Source organism: Vitis vinifera, chromosome 14, assembly GCF_030704535.1.
Source record: "Vitis vinifera cultivar Pinot Noir 40024 chromosome 14, ASM3070453v1".
NCBI classification, from domain to species: Eukaryota; Viridiplantae; Streptophyta; class Magnoliopsida; order Vitales; family Vitaceae; genus Vitis; species Vitis vinifera.
In genome coordinates, this window is record NC_081818.1 from 28,452,424 (window position 1) to 28,474,657 (window position 22,234).

At 33.3% G+C, this 22,234-nt stretch overlaps 3 protein-coding genes across 3 annotated transcripts; 1 reads left to right on the forward strand and 2 right to left on the reverse strand.

Moving 5' to 3' along the window:
* Positions 1-3,835: 3,835 nt before the first annotated feature.
* LOC132255114 (metalloendoproteinase 2-MMP-like) lies at positions 3,836-4,891 on the reverse strand. Its single transcript, XM_059742853.1, has one exon. It carries the CDS (start codon positions 4,871-4,873, stop codon positions 3,962-3,964), a length of 912 nt encoding a protein of 303 aa, XP_059598836.1. The 5' UTR covers positions 4,874-4,891; the 3' UTR covers positions 3,836-3,961.
* A 3,696-nt stretch (positions 4,892-8,587) lies between these two features.
* LOC132255089 (secreted RxLR effector protein 161-like) lies at positions 8,588-9,237 on the reverse strand. Its single transcript, XM_059742743.1, has 2 exons — positions 8,805-9,237; positions 8,588-8,676 (listed from the first exon to the last, which is right to left on the reverse strand). The coding sequence occupies exons 1-2, from the start codon at positions 9,235-9,237 to the stop codon at positions 8,588-8,590; spliced, it is 522 nt and encodes a 173-aa protein (XP_059598726.1).
* Positions 9,238-20,249: 11,012 nt separating this feature from the next.
* Positions 20,250-21,161, forward strand: LOC100259286 (metalloendoproteinase 2-MMP). The gene has a single exon (XM_002275635.1). It carries the CDS (start codon positions 20,250-20,252, stop codon positions 21,159-21,161), a length of 912 nt encoding a protein of 303 aa, XP_002275671.1.
* The last annotated feature ends 1,073 nt before the right edge of the window (positions 21,162-22,234 follow it).

Consider the following 22,234-nt stretch of genomic DNA (forward strand, 5'->3'; position numbering starts at 1 on the left):
GCTCTTTTAGGTTTAAAATCGAACACATTGCACCCAAAACTTCTTAAATTACAGTACTTTGCCTTCTTCATTGGACAATATTAGTTTAAATGGAAGGAAACCTCACATGCTATCAATGTGATTGACTAATGAAGGGTAGATTTGTAAATTATTAAACTAAAAAAAAAAAAATCCAAAAATCCAAAAATCCCCAAACAATTCTCCCTCTTTCAATCTTTATCTTCGTTTTCGTTTATGACACACTGCACCCCTAGCCTTGTTTGGGGTGCAATTTTCAACATTTTCCTCATCTTACAAGTGGTCTGTAGTTTCAACATTTTGTCTGTCTTTTTACTATCTTCTCTTCCTTCTTATTCCAATCTTCAAACCTTAATCATACATTGTTTTCTTAGGTATTATAGATCTTCCACTTCTGAAAAAGGAGTTAAGGGAGCTTGGAGTTTTGAATTTTAGGGGTATGCAGATGGATATTTTCTGGTGTGATTATTGGAATGACCTTTTTTTTGGTTTATGGGTTGATTTTGAAGGGTACCCATTTGGGTGAAATTGTTTTTGTGTGTGCAATGCTTGGTGAAAGGTGGGATTTGGGTGGTTTGACTTTACATGTTCTTGTTGCTTGGTTGTTGAGAAAGTGGGGGAAAAGAAGGGAGATTGGAATTTTGGGTTGTTATGTGTTTTCTATAAGGAAATTGAAATCTCTACTCAACTATGTTAACTAGTTGTAGTGATGTCGGTGGATATTACAATTTAAGAACTTTGATTTGTTTTGTTTTTATATTTTCTCAACAGCCAAACAGGGTTAGGAGTGTAATGAGTTATGGACTAAAATGAATACGAAAATTGAGAGAGCGGTTTTAATTTTGAGTTTAGGAATTTACAAATCTATATTTCATTAGTCAGTTACGTGCACAACATGTGATATTTTTATCCACTTAAACTAACATTATCTAACGAAAAAGGCAGAGTGTTGCAATTTAAGAAGCTTGATGTGCAATGTCATCGATTTTAAATCTAAAAAGGCAATATATAAAACACGGGGTAAAGTGTATTAAACCTTTAAAGTTATATATGATATCTTTAAAACTTTAACTATCAAGACACTTAAGTGATGATACATTGTAGACCCAAAATTGCCAAAGCCCACTGCTTGCTTTTTTTGGGAACCTAGATGGGCGCACATGGAATGAACATCAAGCTAAAAATGAAAAAAAAAGGAAGAAAAAAAAGAAAAAGAAATCGGGATTTTTCCGGAGATTTCATTTTATTCTATTTTCCTTTATTGGTGGAAGGAAAGATATAAAAAAGGAAAAAAGTTTTTTTTGGTTGAAGAGGCGGTTATGGTATTCAAAAAAAAAAAAAGGAAGACTAGAAAGAAGAACAAAGGAGATAAGAAGATTTTTGGGATAGAAAAATTGAAAAGATTTGAAGAAAGGTATAACATGTTTTATTTATTTATTTATCTTTGTTTTTGTATTGTAATTAAATCAGAAAGTGCAATAAGTTACACGCTTTAGTTTATATAAATGAGATTGGACCGGTATAATTTGTACAATGATTTCTTGTAACATAAATTTCAAGTTAGAATATAGTTATTTTCCTTTATTGGTATATTTATTTATTGGTCGTATATTTACTTTTGAAAAAATCTTTTTTATTTTTTAAAATTAATCTTGTAAAATTGCCTGAACGATGTCATTACTAACTATTAATGTGAATAAACTCAAAAACTCATCCTTCAAAGAAATTAATCTTGGAAAAATATATAGTTCCATTATGAGCAAGATTATGTTCTTATTTATATTAGTTTTGCATATAATATATGGTATTTGGATGAATGTTCTCTTTGCATCAATGGAACTTGGGTTTCTAAAATTGACTAAAATAATTTGGTAAGTCCTTTTTTTTTTTTTGTGAATAAATTGATATTTGCTAAAATTACACTTTTCTTCAAGAAACAAATTCATTTTAGTTAGTGTATTATATTTGTAAGTAATTTCGATCTTTATAAATATTTCACTTTAAAATAAATTTGTAAAACATTGTGAATAATCAAAACTATTTTTGTAAATAAAATTGAGATATTTAAATAGTAATATGACATCCTAGGTAATTTTTTTAGATTTTTTTTTTGTTTTGGATATAAACTTTTAATCATTAGATCTTAAGTTGACTACGTTTCTTTTTGTATATGAAATTGATTATCTTGGAAAATTTGTATCCTAATAAATAAAATTGTGAAAGTATGTCTCTTTTAAATAAAAATAGGATAGATATTTTCATCATAAAAATAATTTTCATTAAATATAAATTATAAAAATTATTTTCATGTAAATAAAACATTTAAAGAATTTTCTATAACAAGAAAAATAAATCAAACTTGTTTTTTTTTTGTTTTTTTTTAAATATATATTTTTTTTATAAAAAAATTGAAACTTCCTTTTGTCAATAAAATAAATTGAAGTCATTGAATTGTAAATCATTTTCTTTAATGTACATAAGCCATCTTGAATTCTTTTTATAAATGTGTTGTATTTTAAAAATAATCATTTTTTTCTCTTTCTTTAAAATCTCATAATAATATCTATAAAAATTGGAAAGATGATTTTTTTTATTTGTATTAATAATAATAATTAGGAAATTAAATATTTTTAAAATTTTATGACACCATACAAATTGAATCAAACTTTCTATATCATTTTGTGAATAAATTTTATAAGCTCATGGGACATTATTTTTCATAAATTAATTTTATAAATAAATTAGTTCGGATTTGCTATTATAATAAATATTAGAATTATTGAAATAAGAAAAAAAAATGCTTTATGAACCTTTAAATTGTGTACATGTTAAACCAGAATTTTATTATTATTATTTTTGTTGTTATTTTATTATTTTATTTTACTTTATTATTTAGATATTTAATATTCATTGATCCTTGTATAATGTTGTTAAAATAAGTATTCATGTCATTAATCAATTTTGTAATGTCTTGTAATATAGACCTAATTTTATTGATGTGAATAGAGTTTTACTTTCACGTTACCATATGATATGTAATTTTTAAGTAAAAGAGATAAATACTTTTATTTGAAAAAAATATCAAAATTTAATAAAGAAATTATTAAATTATTTTTTAAAAATTGAAAATTTGCTAATTAGATTTCTTACTATTTAATTTATTTCATTTTACTTTTTAAAATTTCTCACTTTTTTTTTTTGTGTGTGTGAGAAATGCAAGATCTTCTTATCAATATTTTTAGTCTTTTATAATTATTTATTCTGTTGTGCGATAAGGAGACTGTCATTAACTTTAACAACTGATTACAATACATATATAGAGGCAGCTGAAAGTTTTGACACCTCCATCACAATTATCCAATTATATTCAAATGTTAATAAAGATTGAAATGAAAAATATATCTCATCATTCTGTATTATAAAAATTAAAAATATATTTTATTATTCTGTATTATATAGTTAGTTATATTTGATTCTTGAAAAGTATTTAGAAAATGATTAAACAAATAATTTTATATTAAAGAAAATAAAAAATAATTAGAATTATTTAATCTTTGTTTAATAAAGTTAAAATAAGTGAAATGAATTTAAAATAATACATAAAAATAACACTTTAAAAGATCGTCAGTTGATTTAAAAAATAACGGAAAGAATTGCGGACGAGTTGTTAAACGCAGCTCTTCTCATATTTGAAGAATTGTTTGATTTGGATTACTCCGTAATTTATTCCATGCCTATTATAATTGCATGCATACCAGGAAAATCCATATGGAAAATAAATCTTGTTTGCACAGAGAGGTGTGGAGGATTGGTTTGGGTCAAACTTTTATTGTATGTGCCCTTGCTCAGAAGCTAGAGTATATGACACACTTACGATTCACGGAAGTAAACCCATTGCAATTCCCTTATGTACTTGCCGTTGAATTTGAATTAATCCGATTCATCAACCGGTGTATAAAGCTGTAATTCCAGCAATATCATCCTGATTCAAACCCTTGGTTGCTCCAGGAGCAATGTAGGCAAACATGATGGCTGCCTCAACTGAACTATGCGCAAGCCCTAGAAGATGACCTATTTCATGCGTAGCAACAGTTTGCAAATCGATAGAATTAGCAACTGCACCGACCACCCAAGTCTCATCTCCGTCGAAATGGAATCTTCCATCAGTTGGTGGAGCGGCGTGAGCTATGGTTCCTCCAGGGCCATCGAAGGGGGATCCATCTCCATGTTCTCGGATTTGAAAGCTAATATTGAGATTGGCAACTGTTGGGTCTGAAGTCTGCTCGAAGGTGAATTTTGAAATAGCAGCCCATGCGCCAAAGGCTTTGCCAACTGCGTCCGCGGCCTCTGAGTGGGAGCCAGAGTCGAGTACATAGAGGAGATGCGTCTGCCCAGGGGGCCATCTTGGGTTATTTGGGAAGAAAGCAAAATGAGTGCCTATGTTGAGATGGCTATGGCCATGGGAGTTAGTATTATTTGTGACACTGGGGTTATCTGGGACCCCACATCGAGGCCTGGACATCAACGCGGCTGTTGGGGCATCTAAGATTCCAGTGGGCTTGAGATGGTAATAGGTCTGGAAGGCTTGGATGGCAGACTCCAAGTCATCATCAAAATGATCATCACCATCGACTTGACTTTCAGTTTTGGAATGGGTAGAGCTCAAGTAGCCAAAACGCTGCAGGTAATTTCTTACCTTATGGATGCCTTCCACTTTGTCTCCTTTTTTAGATCCCTGCAGATCCTTGAAAAACCTAAAGGGTGAGAGGTCTGAAGAAGTTGCCTGAGACAGAAAGGGAAGGAGGAGGAGGGAATAAACAAACACCGAGGGCATGGAAGAAACTTTAGCTTCCATGACTGATGATCACCTTAATTTGAGTTGCAGTGATCGACTGCATGGATTCTGCATCATTGGGTCTTTTTATACACATTTTTGGTTGAAAGCCATGTAAGGTAAATAATCTCCATTTCAATAAGTGTTTCTCAATCCAGGCAATATTTCCAATTTTATTGAGGTTTGCAAAAGAATAAAATTTAAATTATTGTTTTTCTATTTTTTTTTTCATAGTTAATAAATGTCATTTTTGAAAAAATAAAAAAATTCATATCCTTCTTCTCAATTTTCACATTTCCTCTAGGTGTTGGGTTTAAATAGTAAACTTATATGGATCAAAACTTAATTTTTGGATCGGTCCAAAATACAATTGTCTCAATAATAAAAATAAATCAATAAATATAAATATAAATATAAATAAAAAAGAAAAGTTATTTAGACTTAAAATGATTATAGAAAAATTTTACAATTAGAGAAACGAATTTTAAAGCTTCCCTTTTAATTAAATAATTTATTATTCTTTTTTAGTTTTAGGGTCAACTAACTCTGAATGAATCTTGAATTATTATTCAACCAGTAGATATGTAACAAGAGAGGCATTGGACCCGCATATGGTATGTAATTGATTCATTTATTAAATTAATTGCATTGAAAAATATGTTGAAGAATCAACAAGAAATGCAAATTAGGCTAGAAGGTTTAGGAACAATTATGTCACAATCAATAATATTAAGATATATATATATATATATATATATATATATTAGTTTTTGAAAGTTCAAGGAAAAGGGAAAAAAATGAAAAAAGAAAAAAAAAAAAGAAAAAGAAATTATAATTTTTTTGGAAATTTATGATTTGGTTGGCCCTCTTTCTTCTTTGGTTGTCCCAAGAAAAGAAAGAAAGTAAATTAATTTGTATACACAAATTTCTCATAAAGAAAAATTGTGCGTAAATTAAAATTTTATTAATTTAAGGAATGATGTGAATATAATTTCTATTTTGGTCTATTATTCTTTCTTTCCCTAATCTCAATCAAGGGCTCAAAGAAGTTTGCTTTTGAATAAAAAGTTTATCCAAGATCTTATATCATAAACTTGGTCTTAATTTGAGTCTTGTCTTAATCTAATTTGAGTGTTGAATTGCCTTGAATTTTAACTTGATTTGGATTGTTGTTTGACTTAGACCTTAACATGAATGATTTTTTTTTTTTTTTGCTAAAAAAAAAAAGAAACCGCAAATGGTGTTATCTAATTACGACCTCAATATACTTGAATTACAAATATGTCAATTATCAAATGTAGAAACCACAAATTGAAAAATAAGACAAAGACATTAATTAACCCATAAAAGCTAAAATTTAGACATGGGTACTTGGCAAACCCCAAAAAATCAACCCCAAAAATTGGAAAAGAACGAAATTGAATGAAAACATTGTAAAGAGACCCCAAGAATGCATGAAAAAGAATTGAAGATTAAAGCAAGAAAAGAGAGTAAAGGATGAAAATGATAATAGCAACAATATTATATAGCAAACACCAAAAAACAAGACATTGCAATTGTTCAAATAAAATTTTGAGGTTTGAGTAGTAAAACTATTAGCTCTATAAACATGAGAATCAAAGTTAAAAAACTTTACTTTGATTTTACAATGGATTTTAAGAAAATAAGATTTCTTATATACTTATAATGAATGTACTCTCCATACTTAACACATGTGATTGTTGGATTACACCTTGGATATCCGCTAAAAACCCTCTCTTGGTTTACAATTTACCGTGAAGTTATAGCTCTCAAACAAGTGATGAGGGGCGAGGTTGCCTGGGTCAACGAATTGAAAGCAGTATTTAACCTTCCCACCTACAACTATGAAATAAGCTAGCTGACCTAGCAGTGAAAGACGAGAGAGCAAAAATTAAAGATGAAATAACTGACACTTTTGAATCCGACATAATCCAAATCACTATAAATGATTTCTTATATATATATATATATATATATCCAAAAATGGATCCTTAGAAATTGAAACCTCCACATAGGTGATTTTCAAATACTCAAAATAAAACTTTAGAAGTTGAAATATGAGTTTTCTTAAGCTTCTCTACATTATCATTTATGGAGAAGGATGACGACACCATGGTAAGAAGTTTAGAAGGTTAGAACTTAAAGCTTGATCATGATTTCCTTTTTCTTGTTTTTAACAGATCATATATATATTGATTTTAACTGTAAATGTGAAATGAAGTAAAGGAAATTTTTTTTCTTCACCAATAATAATTTTGATGAAGTAATTTAGGAAATAAGTGATTCTTCTATGTGATTATCACAAGTCCATCCTATTTGGTAATTTTTCCCACGTAGAAATAGAATATTTTTGCTACCTCTCAAATGCTGATATGCATGCATACATTGGAGGAAGCCCATGAGAATCCTCCATACCCCAAATTTGCATATTCAAGACAAAAAAAATCCCCTTAATGACATAGGCGACCGAAGTGAAAATTCTCTTACCTGGCTGGACTGACCAATGCAACTGCATGTCAGGACATCCAATGCCAAAGCCTGATCTTTCCATGGATTAACATTCAATAAAATCTTCCTCTCATCTGGGTAGATACAATGATTATGATTTGCTTTAATATTATAATTCTGATTGTTTTTTTTTTTTTATAGTGTAAATTAATCACACAAGTGGAGAGCACCATCTGTTATAACTCAACCAAGATGAATACCCTATTTATATATACTAGAATATTTAACAAGGTGAAGACCCTAACTTCATATATACTGGAATATTTAACAAGGTGAATACCCTAATTTCATATATACTGGAATCTCCTGATTAAAAACAATGAGTAGAAAAAAATAATAGCGGAAGCATACCTGAATCCATTGAAGGAGAAACCTTATAGGAAGAAAACCCTTTGAGATGGTCTTCCAATTCTAGCCACTAGATTCTGTGTCAATTTCTCTCTGAGAGGATTTTCAGAAATTGGAATGCGTAGTCGTAGAATGGGGACCATAACCCTATTTATAAACCGCTAGGGCAGTTTTAATTTTATTACAATTATATTTCTGCCCCTCATAGAAATAATAATTGTCTAATGGTATCTACACAATAATCTCATGACAATTATACCCTTAAGCCAATTAATCAATTATTAATTAGATCACTATATTTAGGCTTAATTAAATGATAGCACACACATTTTAATTATTTACATGTGTGGCCCAAATTATAGATTAATTACAAAAAATTAATCTAACAATCTCCCACTGGGCCACATGCATATGTAATCAAATAAATGTGCTTAACCTTATGAGCTCAAAATTTGCTATCATGTCCTTAGGGTATATCCGAACAATCTCGTCCATTAACTATACTGACATAGGATCAAGGTGGCCTTTGTTACATCAATCGTTACTAGACCAATCAATGGTCACATATATCTGCACAGCTAAATGACATAGATCAATCATGAGTGCATAGCATGGAAATTACATGCAATGTGATCTATTCATGCCTATTTCCAACTGGTCCAACTTAACTTTATTGAGATCAAATCTTTAGCATAATTTAACAGAGTGCAATAAAATGAATACTTTATTTCTGCAGAACACAATCCAAATGTATAGATAAAGTCTAAACATAACATAGAGCAATATACAATGAATAATACAAACTCCCACTAAATTTGGATATCCTCAAATGAGACAACACCCATATGAGCAGTGTGCTCATGAAAGACCTTGGGTGGTAATCCCTTTGTAAGCGGATCCGCTATCATGGAGTTTGTTCCAATATGCTCTATGGATATCTGTCCACTCTGTACTTTTTCTTTTACAACTAGGAACTTGATATCAATGTATTTTGATTTTGTAGAGCTCCTGTTGTTATTGGAATATAAAACTGCTGATTTATTGTCACAAAATATCTTCAGTGGTCTTTCAATACCATCCAGAACACGCAGCCCAGTGACAAAATTTCGTAGCCATATTCCTTGATTGGATGCCTCATAACATGCTACAAACTCTGCTTCCATGGTGGATGAAGTTATGAGTGTCTGTTTGGCAGACCTCCATGAAATTGCTCCACCAGCCAACAGATAAATATAGCCTGATGTGGATCTTCTGCTGTCTTGGCATCCAGCAAAGTCGGAGTCGGAATACCCAATGAACTCTAACTGATCCAATCTCCTATATGTAAGCATGTACTCTTTTGTTCTCTGTAAATATCTCATAACCCTCTTGGCTGCTCTCCAATGATCCATTCCAGGGTTACTTAGATATCTGCCTAACATGCCAACAATGTACGCAATATCCGGACGTGTACATACTTGAGCATACATTAGACTCCCCATAGCCGAAGCGTAAGGAATCTTCTGCATTTCTTGACTTTCTAAACTATTTTTAGAGCATTGATTAAGACTGAATTTGTCTCCTTTAGCGACAGGGGTATCACCTGGTTTGCTATTTTGCATGCCATACCTTTGGAGGACTTTATCAATATAGGTCCTTTGTGACAATCCTAAAATACCCCTAGAACGATCTCGGTGTATCTGGATTCCTAAGACAAAGGAGGCATCACCAAGATCTTTCATCTCAAAATGTTTTGATAAAAATCTCTTGGTGTCGTGCAATATGCTAATATCATTTGTGGCTAGCAATATGTCATCGACATATAAAACCAGGAAAATATACTTACTCCCACTGAATTTGTGATACACACATTCATCCATAAGATTTGCCTCAAAACCATATGAGACAATAATTTGATGAAACTTGAAGTACCACTGACGAGAAGCTTGCTTGAGCCCATAAATGGATTTAGTTAATTTACAAACCATATTTTTTGAGTCTTCGGACACAAAATTTTCTGGTTGTACCATATAAATTGTTTCATCAATGTCAACATTGAGAAACGCTGTTTTAACATCCATTTGATGTAACTCAAGATCATAATGTGCAACTAGTGCCATGATTATCCTGAAAGAGTCCTTCATAGAAACTGGAGAGAAGGTCTCTTTGAAGTCAATTCCTTCTTTTTGAGTAAAGCCTTTAGCTACAAGACGTGCTTTATATCTTTCTACATTACCATTTGAATCCCGCTTGGTTTTAAATATCCATTTACAACCAATGGGCTTCGTACCAACTGGTAATGGGACAAGTTCCCAAACTTTATTGTCTTGCATAGATTTGTACTCTTCATTCATGGCTTCAATCCATTTCTGAGAGTTGGAACTTTTCATGGCTTGCTGGAAGTTGATTGGATCATCTTCCATCATTCCACTTTCTACCTCACGTTCCTGGAGATATACGATATAATCGTCCGAAATTGCATTTCTCATCTCTCTAGTGGATCTCCTTAATGGCATATTTTCTTGAGGTTGTTGAGTTTGTTCTTCAGGAGCAATGTCCTCATTTGCAATTAAGGGTTGAACAATATTGTCTGTTGGTTGAGGATCCAAATTTACTTCTTGATCAATGATAGGTAGTGAAACCTGTACATTATCAAAAGCAATAGTAGATCCCTCTTCCTCCTCAAAGACAATATTCCTAGCCTGATTTCTCCCCCCAAACTCAACATCCTCAAAAAATGTTGCAGTTCCCGTCTCAAAAATTGACCTAATAGTAGGATCATAAAATTTAAAACCCCTTGATTGCTCTGCATAGCCAATAAAGTAGCTGCTAACTGTTTTAGAGTCCAATTTCTTTTCATGAGGCTTATAAGGTCTCGCTTCAGCTGGACATCCCCAAATATGAAAGTGCTTTAAACTGGGCTTTCGACCCGTCCAAAGCTCATAAGGCGTTTTAGCAGCCGCTTTAGTTGGCACCCGATTTAGGATATAAGTTGCCGTTTTGAGTGCTTCACCCCAGAGTTTTTCGGGTAAAGTAGAATGACTAATCATACTCCTTACCATGTCCTTAAGAGTTCGGTTTCGTCTTTCTGCTACACCATTCATGCTAGGTGATCCTGGCATGGTGTATTGAGGGACGATCCCACATTCCTCTAGGTATTTAGCAAATGGTCCTGGACGTTGTTCACCTGATCCGTCATATCTACCATAGTATTCACCACCATGGTCAGATCTGACGTTCTTTATTCTTTTGTTGAGTTGTAACTCAACTTCTGCTTTAAATGTTTTGAACACGTCCAACGATTGTGATTTCTCATGTATAAGAAATAGGTAGCCATATCTTGAATAGTCGTCTATGAATGTTATAAAGTACTGTTGACCATTCCAAGATGCCGTAAGGTATGATCCACAGATATCTGTATGAATTAATTCTAAGACGTCTATAGCTCTATTGGCACCTAATTTCTTTATTTTGGTCTGTTTTCCTTTAATACACTCAACACAAATATCAAAATCTGAAAAGTCAAGTGAATCCAAAATCCCATCGGACGCTCAACTCTAGATTTAGAGATATGACCTAGGCGTTTGTGCCACAATGAGGCCGAATTATCTTTATTCAATTTACGTTTAGTACCTCGTGATTCCACATGCAAGGTTTCATTATAGGACGAAACAGTTTCCAACAAATATAGATTATCATAAACATTAAGTAAACCGGTTCCTACAACATTTGAATTAATAGATAATGTAAATCTATTGTTTCCAAATGAACAACAATAACCTGATTTGTCCAAAACAGAAACTGAAATTAAATTCCGTCTGAAAGACGGTACAACAAAAGTATCTATTAAATCCAAAAAATAACCAGATTTCAATAATAATCTAAAGTGCCCTATTGCCTCTACTTCTACCGACTGACCGTCTCCGACATAGATGCATCTTTCAGCATCACTTGGTTTTCGGTAACTCAGGCAACCCTGCATAGAAACACAAATGTGAGTAGTAGCACCAGAATCTAACCACCATGTGTTTCTAGATACTGAAGCTAAATTAACTTCAGAACAGACCAAAGTAAGAAACATACCTTTCTTAACACGCCAAGCAGCATACTTGGTACATTCCTTCTTAGTATGTCCAGGCTTATTACAGAAGAAACATGTTACCTCAACTTTCTGTTTCTTTTGTTCTGGACCATTAGAAGCAGCAACCTTATTATCCTTATTCTTTCGTTTGCCCTTATCCTTGGAAGTGCTAGCCAGATGAGCACTTTCGGTCTTGTCTTGCTTCAATCTCTCTTCCTCTTGCACACAGAATGAAATGAGCTCATTAAGAGTCTATTTATCCTTTTGACAGTTATAACTGACCTTGAATTGATTAAATTGTGCAGGAAGAGAGATGAGAACCAAATGCACGAGTAAATCATCAGATAACTCGAGTTTCAAAGCCTTAAGTTTTGAAGCAAGATGAGACATCTCCATGATGTACTCCCGAACATTACCCTTGCCTTTATACTTCATTGAAATCAAGCTTGCTAAAAGCGTGCTCGTTTCAGCCTTATCGTTTTTGGCAAAACGTTTCTGAATTTCCGCAAGGAAGTCACTAGCATTAGTAACCTCATCGGTTACCGCACCCCTGAAAGCTTCTGGAATGTCGCGCTTCATGATCATAAGACTTAGCCTATTTGAATGTTCCCACTTACCCCAATAAACCTCATCCTCTTGTGTACTTTCCTCATTGAGTTCATCAGGTTTGGGCATTCTCAAGGCTAAGTCTATATCCATGCAGCCTAAGAGAATCATCATATTCTCTTTCCAGTCCTTAAAATTAGTTGTAGACCCCCATTTAGGGGCTCATGTTTTATCACATTTGTTGTAAGTTTTTCTTTGCAGGTGGAAGGCTCTCAAGGAGCCACGTGTCTCTTCCAGATTGGCTAGTAAAGAATCAAGTTAGTGGTTTTGATGGCCAATGGAAGCTTGACACGTGGAGATATATTCAGCAGAAAAGCTGAAAACCGTTAAGCTGCATGAGAGGGTAGTGGAGGAGCGTCTCTGGCAGCTGGGGAGGGGGTGCTTTTTGCGAGGCTGCCAGAAGATATTTTGAGGGGATTTCTAGAGTAGAGGGAGGACCGGAGAGAGAAGGATAGGAAAAGAACAGAGGAGTCTGTTTGAACAGAGGAGTCTGCTTGCTCATTTCTGCTGAAAAGGAGCTCTCCCAGGTGCGGGCATGGTCGATTTTTAGTTCATATTTTCCTGTCACATTGTTTTTCAAGGTTTTTCTGTGTGTTTAACTCTCATTCGCTATTTAGATGTGCTTGCCCTGCTAATATCTGATTCTCTTGGGTTTCATTTGAAGTTATCATGTACATGGATTGTATGAATTGATTTAATTTTCTCTTTCATTCCACCTGTTTTGAGCCCATAGATTGATCTTGAGATGAGACTACATGAGTTCTCTATCTTTCATGATTATTATTTTCTTCTATTTTTCTTTCTTTCTTCTCTTTCACTATTTGTTGTTGCTCAAAGAGATGCTCTGTTTCTTCGTAACTGTTTCATTAATGCCTTGCATGAGGTGAGATTTATGGAAGGGCAAAGACGAGTAATTTTGTGTTAAAGGCGGCTCACAGAGATGCTAACGAAAGAGCGGGACATGGGATGATGACTGGTTTTGTTAGGACATTGTTTTTAGAGAGAGAACCAGAATGAAAGCCTAAGGGAAGAGGGGGAGTAACAGAGCATTTTTTCAGAAGAGATAGCTTGAGATAAGGAAAAGACAGAGGAGGCTTCCTTCAACTAGAGGATGAGAGCCTGAGAGGTTTTGAGGTGAGATTCTGGAGGAGTCGTTGGAGCAGCTCTCGCGATCACTGACCTCCGTCGCCGGAGGCGGTGATGGTCAGGCCGTCGGAAGCATGTAAGACTAGCTGACGTGGCTGAGCGCTGCGATGACGAACCAGGACGTGTGTACCGAGGGTTTCGACAACGTGAGTGGATTCTTGAAGGATCAGTCTGACACATGGAAGCTCCGGTAACTATCGGAGCTGGTGAGCAACTGTCTTGTGATATTTGCCGCCAGCAGCGGCGATAACGATTTCGCGGGAGTGCCGATACAGAATTGGAGGGAGGGGCCTTTCTGGAGAGGTTGTTGGGCACAGAGAGGTAGGACCGAGGACGAGTTTGCACGCTGAGGCAGTGACCTCACTTATGGATGCAAATCTGAACCATGAAATTCATAAAGAGCCTCAACTGGTACATGTGGGGCCATCAAAAGTTGAGGAGACTTTTGCTCTAGAAAGTGTTGAAGGCTTAAAAAGGACGGAGAAGGATAATTCCCCTGGGGCAGTGGCTCCCAAAGATCACCGTCGATGCCTGCGTGGCTCCCAACGTCGTTCTTTCCGACGCAAGTCAAATTGGGCAGCAGCGTGAGATTCAGCTGCGTTGGAGTTGAGGACGAGATGGCGCTGATTCGGGTCACTGGATGTATAGACGACATGTGGAAAGCACCGTGGCGGAAGTAGCTTCAGGACGAAGCTTGTTGGAGGGTTATGTAGACCGGTTGTCTTCGACGGCGTCGTTGTCAATCTCCTCACACGCACTGTCGTTTCAGAGCTCCAGAGGGTGCGGCAGTGGCAGCAGCGGGAGCAACATGCTCCAGTTCTACACCGATGACGATCCGGGCTTGAAGATTACTCCAACGGTGGTTCTCGTGATGAATCTTTGCTTTATCGGCTTTGTCACCTTTCTTCATGTCCTCGGAAAGATCTATCGCCATAAATCTGGTGAAGTGGCTTGATCAAAGATCTCTCCAACATCTTCTCTAAAACTGGGGCACGTCTTAGTGTTTTGGGCCTATTTCCTACCGTTTTGGGCCTATTTCCTACCGAGCACTTGGAGGCATTGACTATGGGCTTGGTGACTATGGTGGGTATAATGGCAGTGGCAGTGAACTTGAGGCCACGTGTCATCGCCCACTTTTTCTTCCCGTGATTTTCAATATAATCTTCCTTAATATCATTTTTATTAATAATTCCTCCAATTGTTTTTTTTTTAATAATGTCAAATTTCCAAATTCTTCATCTTTGTTTTGTTTTCTTAATTGATTTCTCACATTCATGGTTCTCAAAATAACTTTTTCTTAAATTCTCATTTTCAAATAGTTTTCCAATTTTTAAATTCTTCAAATAATTTTAACTTCTCAAAATTTTCATCCTTAGACATATTTTTTAGATTCTAAATATCTCATTCTTTTAATAAAATTCGCCGCCATTTTCTTCCCGGCAAGCCTTTTTCATATTTTATGTGATTTTCAAAATGTTTTAAAATAAGCAAGAATTTAAATTCCGTAATTCCGAATAATGGTTTTATTGGAATTAATTCATGCAAAATAAAACGGGCTTTGGTGGGGGCCCAACATATGAGATTTTATGATTGATGGATTGATTGGTTGATTCGGTTGCCATACATGATTTATTCTGCTCTATGATATGCATGTGACTATTCCTCAATTGTTTACTAACTCCACTCTTGATAGCGCATATTGGTTTGCCACCCAGGTACGTATTTTCTCACATCATGGACACTCCTTATGCTTGTTTTTAATTCTCATACGTGCATAATCATTCTGGGTATTCTCTGATTTACACATCAATTGCCACGTCAGCTTCATTTTAGTAGTAGAGACCCGACTTTAGGGACTTAGAGGGGTGCTACGGTCCGTACCGTACCTTCCCGATAAGTAACCTGACCCCCGAACCCGATCCGGTTTTTCACAGACCGCCTTTTCCAAAATAAGGAGTCACACTTAGGGTTTTTCTTTCTTATTTTGTTTACCCTTTTAAAAATAAAACAAAAATAAGTGGCGACTCCAAGTCATCTTCTTAATCAATAAAAATCAATTTTTTCAAATGTAAATTGAGCTCGCCTTCGAGTGGGAAACGCATCGAGCAATCGAAATGCGGGGTCCACATTAGTCCCATTTAACATAGGGACATTATTGATGTTGACAGATATAGAAGTAGTTGATATAAAAGCTGAATCGAGAACAAAATAAAATGAATCAAATAAACCATCATGCTCACATAAAATAAGCAATTAAACACATAATCTTTAAATTTAAAAGCAAATTATGACATTTCAAGATACCTAGCACAACATTAATATCAAGTTTTTGGACAGTAATATTAACTGTAAGTGGTACTCTTGTTGTAGTGATCAAACATTGATGATAAGTTATGTCAAATAATAAATCTATCTTTGGATTGATTTATTATTCACATTAAGTTACCTTTATAATCATCACATATTTATCACCACAGGTATGTATGCAATTTGACCAAATATTAACTTTCCTTTGGGCCAGTCAATACCCGCATGAATCACATACACACAAATATCTAACACCCCGAACAGACTAATCTACACGAAAGATGTCACTTTGGTGATTTTCCGCTTTAATTAGCCTATTTAAAATGCTAGATCAATAACTTAAATATTAATATCATAAAATGCTATTAAATAATAATAATAATAATAATAATAATAGTAATAAAAAAAAATTATCAACTCAATATTTCATAAATCTTAATTCATTGACATATATATATATTAAAATAATAACTCAAAGAATTAATCAAGGAGTAGGCTCTGATACCACTTGTTATAACTCAACCAAGATGAATACCCTATTTATATATACTAGAATATTTAACAAGGTGAATACCCTAATTTCATATATATTGGAATCTCCTGATTAAAAACAATGAGTAGAAAAAAATAATAGCGGAAGCATACCTGAATCCATTGAAGGAGAAACCTTATAGGAAGAAAACCCTTTGAGATGGTCTTCCAATTCTAGCCACTAGATTCTGTGTCAATTTCTCTCTGAGAGGATTTTCAGAAATTGGAATGCGTAGTCGTAGAATGGGGACCATAACCCTATTTATAAACCGCTAGGGCAGTTTTAATTTTATCACAATTATATTTCTGCCCCTCATAGAAATAATAATTGTCTAATGGTATCTACACAATAATCTCATGACAATTATACCCTTAAGCCAATTAATCAATTATTAATTAGATCACTATATTTAGGCTTAATTAAATGATAGCACACACATTTTAATTATTTACATGTGTGGCCCAAATTATAGATTAATTACAAAAAATTAATCTAACACCATCAAGCCATATGAAATACAATATTGTAACACCAACTGAATCGGAATTACCTGACACAAATTGGCCACATGGGCGGTTAGGATGTGTGGTGGACAGAACTGAAGTAGATACCTGCAGTGGAAGACCATTGATCATTTTGGATTGCTTACATTACTCCTGGAGTCACCAAGGGTTTGCACGGGGATGACATTCAAGGAATTAAAGCTTTATACAATCGTTGATGACTTCGAGATAAAACTGGAGAACCTCAGTTTTGATATAGTACTATGAGTAACATCTCCGTTTTTTAGAACTAGTCTCAAAAATTATTTTTTGAGAATTAGTTTTGAAAACATTCCCAAACAAAACCTTATTTTCTTCCAATATCTAATTTAATCTGTCCCTTATTTTTATTAAATATCTAATGTAATGTAAAATAATATATATATTTTTAATATGAGGTCAATATATTCATGATCAATATAATTTATACTTTTATATATATTATTATTTAGAAGTAATATATAAAAATAATTAATTAATAATATTATTATAATTTTTTCTTTGAGAAAACTGAACTCAATGGATGATTTTTTTTTTTTTTTTTAAAAAAAAGAAATTATCTCTTCAATAAATGATTTTATTTGAAATATTTTTCTTTTTTTTTGGGAACAATTTTTGTTTTTGAAGGACCTTTAATTTTTTTAAGAAAAAAAAAAATCATCTCTTTAAGAGATAATTTTTGCTTAGAACTATTTTTTTAAATTTTTTTTTTTTTTATCAAGAATGTTTAGACATTGTCATCTCTTCAAGATACAATTTTTTTATAAATTTGAATATTACGTGACAACTCTTCTCATGGTTCGCTAAAACTATGATATTTTTTAAAAGATTTTCTTCATTATCGTATGTTATAAATTGGTTTTTTAATCTATCTTACAATTATAATAAAAAAAAAACCCTTGTAATTTGTTTGACTGAGGAAAATGGGCTCATACGACCCTTCCTAGGGCATTTGAGGCAACTCTCCTATCATCTAATAGGCTAAAATAGAGACCCAGCCTGGTTTTGGCTTGGGTGATTGTTTTATGGGCGTGAAAACCCATGTTAGTATTGCTTTAGGGGATTTCTAGTACTGTTTGGTTGACTTGAATTGCTCTTATTGAGCCCTTAAGAATAAATTTTAGGAAATGTGAGAGGGATTTTTGAAGGAGACAAGTGACTCAAGTTAAAATGGGGGCGGGGAACTTGGTGAGGAAAGTTGAGAGCTGGTTAAAAATCTTCCGATTTGGCATTCTCAGCTGTGTTAATGATTGAGTTTTAGATTAATTCATTGCCTCCTTTGCACTTTTCACACGTTTCCTTTCCTCAAGGTATGACACTCAATTTATTGAGATTTTCATTGCAACCAACTCATTCTACTTGGGGTTGGGGATAGACTGGCTATACACTTTTAGAAGTAGTCAAGCCCAAGCCATATGAAACTCAAGAAATACCAAGACACAATTTAAGTAAAACTTATGAGTCATAGGGTGAAATATTAACCTTTTATATCCTTTTGTAATATCATTTTTACTAGTTATATGAAAGACCTCGAATCACAATTTGTCCAAAAATTATGAACAGCTTTGATATTTTTTTTGATAGTTAGCTAGATCCAATACTTCTCTTGTCACCATATATACAATTGGGAGTTATCTAGACCCTAATAATAAATAAAATAGTAAATTATTTAGCTAAAAGAGAAGCTTGACTCTAATGGTAAACTTTTTTACTTCATCATTTTAAGTCTAAATAACTTTCCTTTTTATTTTTTATTCTTTTAAGCTTTGAAATGATGGAATATGAATGACTGGTTTTACTAGTTCGATTAGGTTGGGTTTGTGAAAATTACAAAGGAAAAGGATCTGAGAGAATAAAATGATGTTAAAGTTAATAATTTTTTTTATATGGTAGTTCAAACCCATCTTATTTTTTCATATTTATGAAGTGTGGAGGATATATTGCTCGATTTTAAATATGAGGAGTCATGTGAAAAATAAACTCATAATATTATATTTTATCATTGACATCATCTTTAAAGTTATTTTTTTAATATCTCTCTGTTATAGCTTTGATACCATTTGTTGAGAGAAATCAAAACACTTAAATGCAATAGGGAAAAATAAAATAAAATAGAGAAGATAAACCATTTTCATAATTCAATGTAAACACCTTCACGGGAAAAAAATATTAAGTTTATTATAACCTTCAAGATTACATAATTCAAATTCTCTTAACATTTCTTTACCCAAAATCCAATACACCCTTTCTCTACCTCTCTTCACATTTTTTTTTTCTATTTTTTTTCATCTTTGCTCTTTTTTTCTCTCTATAAAACCACATATTTATAGAGTCCTATGTTTTAACCTTAAAAAATAGTTTTTTAATCCAAGTCAAACATAAAAAGGTAATTTACTAAAACACAAACTCTATAAATATTAATTTTTCTAAAAATAAAAAATAAATAATTTGAGTCAAATCTCAATAATATATTCTTATAATTATCAAAATGTGAGAACTTATCGGATAATTAGTGGAAGATAATGTAAATATCTTCTTAATTGACTCTATAAAAGGAGTAGATCATTAATAAATTTTTTTATATTTTCACCAACGTGTTATTATTGGGAATAATTATTTATCATTAAAAAATGTAAAAAATATTTATATTAATATTGGAATATTAAAATTATAAATAATAAAGTGAATAATAATAATAATAATAATAATAATAATAATAATAATAATAATAATAATAATAAAAGGAGAAAAAAGAAAATTAAATGTAGCTTTGACAATTTTTTTTTCTATAATCAAAAGGTCAATATAAACGCGTTTGACAGTGATTCTAGGATAATATTTCTTATACTTGAAAAATAAATATTTTCAAGAATTAGAATAGCTAAAAACACTTTCCACAATCATTACCAAATACACTCTAAGTTAGGAACAATTTAAGTAAAACTTAATTATAAGTTTTTGGGTGAAGTATTAATCTTTTATATCACTTTTAAATCATTTTGACTAATTATATGAGTTAGACGATCCTAAATCATAATTTTCCCATAAAAATTATAATTTTCTTATATTTTCTTTTATTCCATTTTTCTAATTTTCCATTTTTCTTTTTGTTTCTTTTTCCATTTTTCCAATTTTCCATATTTTTTCTTATCTTCGGACCAAGTCTATATGCAGTAATAGGGTTCATAGAAATAGAGATATTGCCTCGATTAAGAAAGACGTATTGAAATGGAGACTTTCACCTCCCATAGCAAATGTGTACAAAAAGACCTAATGATGCAGAATCCATGCAATCGGTCACTGTAACTCAAATTAAGGCGATCAGTCATGGAAACTGAAGTTTCTCCCATGCTCTCGGTGTTTCTTTCTTCCCTACTCCTCCTTCCTTTTCTGTCTGGAGCAACTTCTTCAGACCTCTCTCCCTTTGGGTTTTTCAAGGATCTGCAGGGATCTCAAAAAGGAGACAAAGTGGAAGGCATCCACAAGGTAAAAAAGTACCTGCAACATTTCGGCTACTTGGGCTCTACCCATTCTCAAACTGAAACTCAAGTCGATAGTGAGGACCATTTTGATGATGCCTTGGAGTCTGCCATCAAAGCCTTCCAGACCTATTACCATCTGAAGCCCACTGGAATCTTAGATGCCCCAACAGCCACGCAGATGTCCAGGACTCGATGTGGGGTCCCAGATAACCCCCCTGTTACAAATAATATCAACTCCCATGGCCATAGCCATCTCAACATAGGCACTCATTATGCTTTCTTCCCAAATAAGCCAAGATGGCCCGCTGGGAAGAGGCATCTCCTCTATTCACTCGACTCTGCCTCCCATCCAGAGGCTGCCAACGCAGTTGCCAATGCTTTTGGCGCATGGGCTGGTGTAACAAACTTCACCTTCGAGCGGACTTCAGACCCAAAAATTGCCAATCTCTACATTAGTTTTAAAGTCAGAGATCATGGAGATGGGCGGCCCTTTGATGGCCGTGGAGGAATCCTAGCTCACGCCTTTGCACCAACTGATGGAAGATTCCATTTCGATGGAGATGAGACTTGGGTGATTGGCGCAGTTGCTAATTCTATGGACTTGCAGACTGTTGCTAGGCATGAAATAGGTCATCTTCTAGGGCTTGCGCATACTCCAGTTCAGGAAGCCATCATGTATGCTATCATCTCTCCTGGAGTAACCAAGGGTTTGAATCAGGATGATATTGATGGAATTAGAGCTTTATACACCGGTTGATGAATCGGATTAATTCAAATCCAACGGCTAGTACATAAGGGAATTGCAATGGGTTTACCTCCGTGAATTGTAAGTGTGCCACATACTCTAGCTGCTGAGCAAGGGCACATATAATAAAAGTTTCATCCAAATGATTCCTCCTCACCTCTCCATGCAAATGAAATAATAAAATAAGACTTACAAGGGTGTGTTTATGATTTTGAAAAGTATTTATAGCATATTTAATACTTAAAAAAATAAAATACCAAATGCACGAATTACTACCAAAAATGCACTTTTTTTACACTGAAAAAAAAAGAAAACAATCAGAATTATATTATTAAAGCAAATCATAATCATTTTATCTACCCCGATGAGAGGAAGATTTTATTGAATGTTAATCCATGGAAAGATCAGGCTTTGGCATTGGATGTCCTGACATGCAGTTGCATTGGTCAGTCCAGCAAGGTAAGAGAATTTTCATTTCGGTCGCCTATGTCATTAAGGGGATTTTTTTGTCTTGAATATGCAACTTGGGGGTATGGAAGATTCTCATGGGCTTCCTCCAATGTATTCTATTTCTACGTGGGAAAATTACATAATAGGATGGACTTGTGATAATCACCTAGAAGAATCACTTATTTCCTAAATTACTATGAAGGACTAAAATTATTATTGGTCTTTTTTTTCTCTTTTAATGACTTTTTAGCCTAAAAACTTCCTTTAGTTCATTTCACATTTACAGTTAAATTAGTAAGTATATGACTTGTCGAAAAGAAGAAAGAAGGGGAAACCATGATAAAGCTTAAGTTCTAACCTTCCGAATTTCTTACCATGGTGTCATCATGGTCTTGTTATCCTTCTCCATAAAAGATAATGTAGAGAAGTTTAAGAAAACTCATTCATTTTTGTTTAAGATATTCCATTTACACTTGTTTCAATTTCTAGAGTTTTATTTTGTGTATTTGAAAATCACCTTTGCTCTAAGGTTTCATTTTTGGATATATATATATAAGAAATCATTTGTAGTGATTTGGATTATGTAATGAGAAATCCTATTTTCTTAAGATTCATTACAAAATCAAAGTAAAATT